Source organism: Pelobates fuscus, chromosome 1 (assembly GCF_036172605.1).
Source record: "Pelobates fuscus isolate aPelFus1 chromosome 1, aPelFus1.pri, whole genome shotgun sequence".
Taxonomy (NCBI): Eukaryota; Metazoa; Chordata; class Amphibia; order Anura; family Pelobatidae; genus Pelobates; species Pelobates fuscus.
This window is the reverse complement of record NC_086317.1, coordinates 159,451,957-159,459,775: the sequence shown is the minus strand read 5'-3', so window position 1 is coordinate 159,459,775 and position 7,819 is coordinate 159,451,957. Positions and strand designations below refer to the sequence as shown.

At 40.0% G+C, this 7,819-nt stretch overlaps 1 protein-coding gene across 1 annotated transcript in view; it reads right to left on the bottom strand.

The window, feature by feature from the left end:
• Window positions 1-479: 479 nt before the first annotated feature.
• SLC41A1 (solute carrier family 41 member 1) overlaps window positions 480-7,819 on the bottom strand; it is a 29,984-nt gene continuing 22,644 nt past the window's right edge. Inside the window, exons 7-11 of the mRNA XM_063451295.1 lie at window positions 6,810-6,957; window positions 5,986-6,065; window positions 4,958-5,092; window positions 1,981-2,129; window positions 480-1,026 (exon numbers count right to left, since the gene is read on the bottom strand). Of these exons, the coding sequence (XP_063307365.1) occupies window positions 841-1,026; window positions 1,981-2,129; window positions 4,958-5,092; window positions 5,986-6,065; window positions 6,810-6,957 (698 nt within the window). The 3' untranslated portion in view covers window positions 480-840. The remainder of the gene's footprint in view (window positions 1,027-1,980; window positions 2,130-4,957; window positions 5,093-5,985; window positions 6,066-6,809; window positions 6,958-7,819) is intronic.

Here is a 7,819-nt window from a genome sequence, read left to right as displayed (position 1 = left end):
GGTGGGTGAGTGAGTGTGTGTTAAAATTCATTACTTTAACCCCTTAAGGACCAAACTTTTGGAATAAAAGGGAATCATGACATGTCACACATGTCATGTGTCCTTAAGGGGTTAAACTAGTACAAATGATCAAAAAAGACCCATGCAATCAGCAGGGACTGTTGCAATAGTAAGGCATGCCATTTGATGTTGTCATGGTAGAAGAACCAGGTCTCCAAAAATTTGCAAATTATTTAGATGTTGTATAGATCAAAAATAACCATGAGAGAATATCTGAAGTGCAAAAAGGATAGGCGATGTTGCAAACCTATATGGTGCGTAAAGGATTTAAGGCAGACAATGGCTAATTGTACAACAACATCATAAAGCACAATATGGCCATCTGTAGAAAAAGGCTTCAAATAGACAAATAACCTAAACATGCAAAAAAAAAAAAAAAAAAAGGGAAAACAAAAAAACCCACAACATTCCTGCAGAGATTGTATGTAATTAAGGAGGTCATCGGTATCTGCACTTTAATGTGGACTATTACACATTCCCATTGCAGAGGAGCGAATAAGTCATTTGTAACGGGAAGACAGAACATTCTAGGAAACCAGTCCTTCTATACAATGTATAGGACTTTAACAGATTCTACTGCAATACTAAGCCTGAGCTGCTATTCAATTTGAATTTAGAAGCAGCTTGCATACGCATCCTTTGCATACAGAAATGGACAAGCAGAGAAATTGCACTGGTCCTTTAGGTATGAGGTCCTCCAGGCAGTTTAGTGGTCCCCATTTCTTTAACCAGGGAATCCAGCATCCAGGTTAAGAAAGACATTCCCATGGAAGGCTAGATTCAATCGCCAACATCAGTATCTCGGTCCCCAATGAGCCACAACACATGGAAACTTAGAGCCAGCAATCCAGTTCCTAAAAGATCACCCAATGCAGTGAGATAAGGGATTGAAAAGTTGTCAGGGTCCATCCCTCGGCCCCACATCCAACGAACCATCCAGTTAGCGATGTACAAGAGAACCAGGACCTGCAGTGCACAGAGTAACAGTGTCTCAAACAGTGAAACAAAGCAGGTTAAAAAAAACAAACAAAAAAAACACAAAAGAAAAGAAAAAACCATAGCCCTGTAAAAATGTGTTGTACATGTAAAAGATGCTGCTAAGAAATCATTTCATTCTACTTTTGATTTAATTGAATTAATTAAATGTGATTTGACTTAGCTGCTCAATCACCTACAGTATATCCTTGCAGTATCCTAAAAATATCTGATGTGTTGTGTGATGGTGGAGCACTTAAAGGGACACTCCACTGCCCAAATACAGATAAATATTTGTAAGTCAGTTTGGTAGATATGCCCCAATGAAGACACTTATGCCTTTAATAATCCTCTCAGAGTTCTATCTTAACAGTTTGCAAAAACTGTAGCTCGCTTGTCTGCTGCCTTTGCAAGCCCTCCTCTTCTTACCCTGCCCAGACTATGTAACTGTTCAATCTGACTTCCCACAGCAGCTCAATGAGGTTTTTGGTTTTTAATTTTTTTGGCAAGGCAGGTGCTCAGGGCAATTGCTGCCTCTTGAGTTCAGTGCAACTAACTAAGATAACTAAATAACCAGTATAATTTATATTAAAAAAAATAAATAAAAAGTTTCAGTTGAAATCTCCACTATTTACAAAATGAAAAGAGGACACTTCACACATGAAGCTTTTCACCAAGCTAAAGTGCTGTACGGTTCCAGAGTGACAAAACAATATGCATATTCAAAATGTTCTTAAACCCTTCCCTTCCCTTCCCCCCCCCCCCCCCCGAAAAAAAACCCAGACAAGAACAAAATAAAGATGTGGCTTTTCTCACTGATCATTTTCATGCTCACTACTTGTATCTAAGGAGGTCAGACAAGCTGAATTGCAGGACGAGACAGACAAAGTTATAGATACACAAAAAAAAAAAAAAAAAAACACAAAAAAACACACATACACGTACCTGAAGCAGAGCTGCTGTCATATAGAAAACTATAAAGATGAGAGTCATAGTAGTGTGCCCACCCTGCATAGAATTTATGGTGTACAGGAAAACAAGATGCCCAGGGACCACAAGCAAGAAAAGCACACGGGTGGATCGTGAATTCACATCTGAATTGAGGGAAGAGGAAAAGAAAATGATAAAGAAATAAGTCTATAAGCTGCTCAATAAAACGGTCTAGAGATGTTACATAGATCACTATGGAGGTCTAACTATAAACCCCCATATAACATACATATTAAAATAAGATTTTTATTTTCTTAGAAAGCATGTATGTCCCTTTATTAAAAAAAAAAAAAAATCTATTACAAATATATAAAGACACCTCTAGATTTCCCCCTTTGGTAACTCCATGTTCCTAAGGCCTCCCCCTGTCTAGTATGGGGAATTTACTGACTGTAGACTTTTTGGTCCACAGACCCTGCTCCTAACAGACACCATTTGACAGATCCAAGTGATTCAAATTGGCAGTTTAAATTGCCAATGCACTCATTATTAAAAACGGAAACAAATATAGCACATCTTTTCTACTTGCCTTTATAATCCTTTTGAAGGAGATAGAAATCTAAAAAAAAAAAATCAGTGTAGCCACCATCTGCAAGAAACTAGCCAAAATATTCTATGCTTCTTGAAAATTGCAATGGATTTTATACAATGATCCAGTAGTATGATGTAACAGGGATGTATGAAAGGCTGTACACCGGAAATAATAATTTTATGGTGCTTTTTGAATGTTTGGAAGTCTGCTACTGTGGCGGTTATTAAAAAGGTGGGCAGTTATGCAGAGAAAATTTGCGATAGGGTTGAATAGCCTTTTCATTTTGGCCTGCTGGATTTTTGGGGCTTTCCTAGAGAATCTACCCAACTGATACATCCACTCTATACTACCTTGCTTCTTGTTCCATTTCCAGCCTCTTCCCTGCCCTCTCCCCAAAACGGGTCTAGATACCCTTAAGAGTGCAGTTGATGCCTTGTCTGGAGGAAGAGGAAGTGAGGAGTAGTCCGATCATTGTTATTTTTCCACATACAGCAAGCGGGATTGTTTACAAACCTCATGTGAGTTTACCCAGACTTCCCCTCAGTCTCTAATGACATTTCTCAGGAACAAGGACCTTCCTTCAGGTATGACACCACTGGACTTTAGATTTGTTAAACTCGTATGATACGGACATCCTCAAGACCCCTATAGGGGGGTCACTTGATTATTACTTTTCATGACCTCAAGAAGGTGGTCCCCCTGACGGTCAATGATCACTTAATTAAAATGGAGGATTTTTTCAGGGCTCTGTCATCTGTCAGATGGACTTCCAGAAGGGAGATAAGCTTTCAGATCCTATGTGACCAAGGGTCATTTGTAAAAAAGACTGAACTCTACTTTACCGCCTGCTCACACTCTTGGGTATGGGGACAACTCAATTACTGTTAGCAATGGGAAAGGGACCTAGGGAGGGCCCTGGAGGAGTGGGTTTGATAGGAGATACTTGATGTAACAAAAAGGTAGCCATCTGTGTCGATCATCAGGAAAAATGTACAAAACATTAGAGGACCACTCTAGTGCCAGGAAAACACTCGTTTTCCTGGCACTAGAGTGCCCTGAGGGTGCCCCCACCCTCAGGGTCCCCCTCCCGCCCGGCTCTGGAAAGGGGAAAAGGGGTAAAACTTACCTTTTTCCAGCGCTGGGCGGGGAGCTCTCTGCCTCCGATCCTCCTCCGTTCCGCCCCGTCGGCTGAATGCGCACGCGCAGCAAGAGCTGCGCGCGCATTCAGCCAGTTGCATAGGAAAGCATTTACAATGCTTTCCTATGGACGCTTGCGTGCTCTCACTGTGATTTTCACAGTGAGAATCACGCAAGCGCCTCTAGCGGCTGTCAATGAGACAGCCACTAGAGGATTTGGGGGAAGGCTTAACCCATTTATAAACATAGCAGTTTCTCTGAAACTGCTATGTTAATAAAAAAATGGGTTAACCCTAGCTGGACCTGGCACCCAGACCACTTCATTAAGCTGAAGTGGTCTGGGTGCCTAGAGTGGTCCTTTAATACGCTGGCAGACACTACTTTTAAGCTCTTTTGCATGGAGAAGTAAACCACGGATCCATGTTTAAGCTTATGTGGTACAAACGGCACACATCTACACATGTGCTGGTCCTGTCTTAAGGTGGTTTAATTTTGCCGTTCTATGCAGAACCTCCGCACCCAAGCATTTCATAGACACTTTTTAGCTAGATCACTGGCCATTTTTGCCATCTAGGCCTTTGGATGGGTTCCTCATTCACCTACAGAAGCTCTATAAGAAGATCATGTTTGTTTCCCTGTAGGACCTTGGCTTCCAAATGGTTGCAGACAGATACCCCCTTTCCTACAGGAGGTTACCACTAAAATTACATGATACATGCTACATGCTTTCTCGACAGGCTCGCCACTGCCTTGGTACAAAATTCATTGCCTAGGTATGAGCAGGTCTGGTCCTCTTGCAATGACTACACAGCTGGAATGTTGTTCTATGTGATCTTCCATGGATGGTTCCACTTACTTACATGCATACTCTCTTTACTTGGTGTCAAGTGTGTTGTGTGATTCCCCACCCTTCATGTAACATTACAGGTCACATGTAACTTTTATAGCCTGATGTTGCCTTACAGAAAAGGAGGAAATAAAAAGTGTAAAGTTTCATGGTGCTATCCTCCAATTATTTCCATGTATGCATTGTTCTTGCACTATAGAATTATGAAGTTGCTCTTCCTCAAGAATCAATAGTATCATTCTAAAAACACTTCAAACAGCAGTTTGTATTGAGCCATATGTTTGTGGCACAAAGCCTCATAGTGAAAGTAACTAGTTTTTCCTTTGCAATCTTCCACTCTTTATACATGGCATTTGCTCTCCACAATGTGCAATGTAAAAACGCAGAAAGTAAGCTGAGAAAGTTAAATGAATTACCAGAACTGAAGAATGTCCAGCATGGATTTGGACACTTGCGTATGCCAAGCCCTGGGTCTTCTCCTGGTGTCCCCAACATATGGAGGTAGGTGGATATGCGACTTGCTTGAACTGCAACAAGGTTCCCTCCGACTCCTTAATACGATTTAAAAAATAGAAACAAAAATAAATAAAAAACACACTCATATTCCAATAAGAGTATAAACCAGAGAACATGTATATATACCCTGAAATTTTAATAAAAAAAAATAATATTTAAAACACAAAACAGAGGTGTCTGTAAACTTTGAGGCCTAAGGCAAAGCTTCAATTAGAGACCCTATAATGACATGCGTAGTGGCATGGGGGGGGGAGGCGCGCGTGCGCGCAAGTATATATTTTTTGTGTGGGTTCCAGAGGACATTTGAGAGATAGGGCTGGGAAAGTTGTTTGTGTGGAGGTTGCCTGTTGCGTGTGGTCGGAGACTACTTGCGGTGTAGTAGGAGTAGATTGCTTGTGATGTTACATATCTGTATGGACACTGCTTATGATATGCATTTTACTGATAAATGCTTCAGCACACCTCTACATACGTACAGCAGCAGACAGTTAGACCAAAGAAATCTCTCTTTATCAAGCGGTTTGAAACTATTTGATTATTTCCAGCTGTTATAGGTCTAGAACACATCTCGATGGATTAATATGGAACAGCTTTTATAAAGACCTCCAAGTAACAGGTTTTAAAGACAATAGTTCGTAAATCTTTATGGTTTGAGTACAAGTTTAAAAACTGCTGACTTGGAGCATATATAGCTGTACTGTGCGGCACGTAGTAAAATACTTTAATGTAATCCACAATGGAGAGTATGCAAAAAATTATATTTCAGATCTCCTTAGCAGACAAAGATGGGATACAAATGGAAGAGATAAAAGTGCGTATAGAAATTAGGAAAGATGTGACCATCTGATAAGTGCAGCAGGTTCAAACACACATTTGTTCTAGATCTGAAGATCACAAGGCATGGAGGGGAACATATGAACATACTTACCATTGATAACAGGTGTGAAGACAGCCATCCCTGCAAAGTTTGGGTTCGATACAGTTTTATCCAAAATCAATCCTCCTACACTGGAAAACAAAAACATACAGTGTGAGGTATAAATGTTTAGACAACAGGCACACATTTCTCTATTTAACCCCTTAAGGACACACGACATGTCATGATTCCCTTTTATTCCAGAAGTTTGGTCCTTAAGGGGTTAACAAATTACCTTGAAATACCACCCACCCATCACTACCCACCCCCTTTGTTAATCACGAGTTTGACATGCGTTACAAAAGCAGGGTGATCAAAAGGAAACAAGTGGCTAAAAGACCACGGTCTCTTATACGGTTAAATTACCGAACGAGGACAGCACTTAGAACTTTAAAATAGTACTATTTTCTGTATAAAAAGGTATTTCTTTTTGCCTGTGAATTTTTGGCATACCTGAAGTAACCATTCTCCTTCTAAGCTATAGTTACAGCTTGCTTATGTTTACCATTCAGATTTCAATTTACAGAAGATTGGAGTTTATAGAGAAAAAGCACTAGCACCGTTATTGAATAGAACAACGGTTCTTCAAACTCTGGCCCTCCAGACATTGCTGATCTACAATACCCATGATTCTTTGTATGAAATAGATAGCCAGAGAATCATGGGAGATGTAGCTCTGCAACATGTGAAGGGACAGAGTTTGGAAAACCCAGTGGTAGACTTTCCATGGATCGGCTTGATCGCAGTTTAGGTCTACCACACGATTTAGAGCTGTAAATAGCAGCCAAGGAACATGTGCATTTGCTGTAAAGTACATTTTTTTTGAAAATACAGACCTGCTAATAGCCATGGCAATGATGACTGGCTCCCACCCATTGGCAAGCACCTCTCGTGTTGCTGGGTTCCTCCTCGCGATCACAATCCATATAGGTAGTAGAGCGATGAACAGTACACAGACAATTGGGTTCATGAAAACATGATTTTCTACAGGAATGTACAAATATAAAAAAGTTAGTTTAGCATGACACAGAGGCGCATATCAACACGTCATGATGCACCAGAAAAGAAGATCTCCTGCCATTTACACCGCGTAATTGTTTCCTCACATTCCAAGAAAAGAACACATTCTGCTTTGCTTAACAGTGACCTATAATTATTTACCCACCAGAATTTGGTAGTATGAGCAATTAAGGCTTACAAACAGTGGGAGCAATGGAAGGGAAAATAAATATGCAATACATTCAAGAACACCATGAAATATTGCCCAGGCACTAAAGTGCTCACTTTATCAGGTTAAAAAAAAAAAAAAAAAAAAAAAAAAAAAAAAAGGTAAGGCCACAAAGTTTATACGAACCGAGAGCTGAAGACTCACAAAACCCTGACATTTCAACGCTCTGCATTCCTCAGGAGGGATGGAAGGCAAAGCGCCGAAAAGTTTAATTATAAACATTTCTAGATTAACCTTAAACAGTTTTTTTATTTTATTCATAGATAGCAAAGTCTTTGAGAAAACCACGCTCTAAATAAATGTAATTTAAAGCAGCAAGCTGTAGAGAATGGGAAAAGGGGTTTTGAACTGGACTGTCAGAACCATGAAAGCACTGCTCGTGAGCACAGAGCTTTGGAATGCAAGCAAACGAAGCACCTATATTCTGCCATAGCATGCAGACACAAACATAAAAAAAAAAACCACACTTGAAGAGGAAAACTAATATTAAGGAAAATACATATTTCTAATGTTGAATAGTTTCCTATAGTTTTATATTTAGGGCCCCAGTAACCACAAAAGAAAGCAGAGGGAGGATAGAAAAAACAAGGAAAAGTGGGGGGTTATGTTTGTATGTCA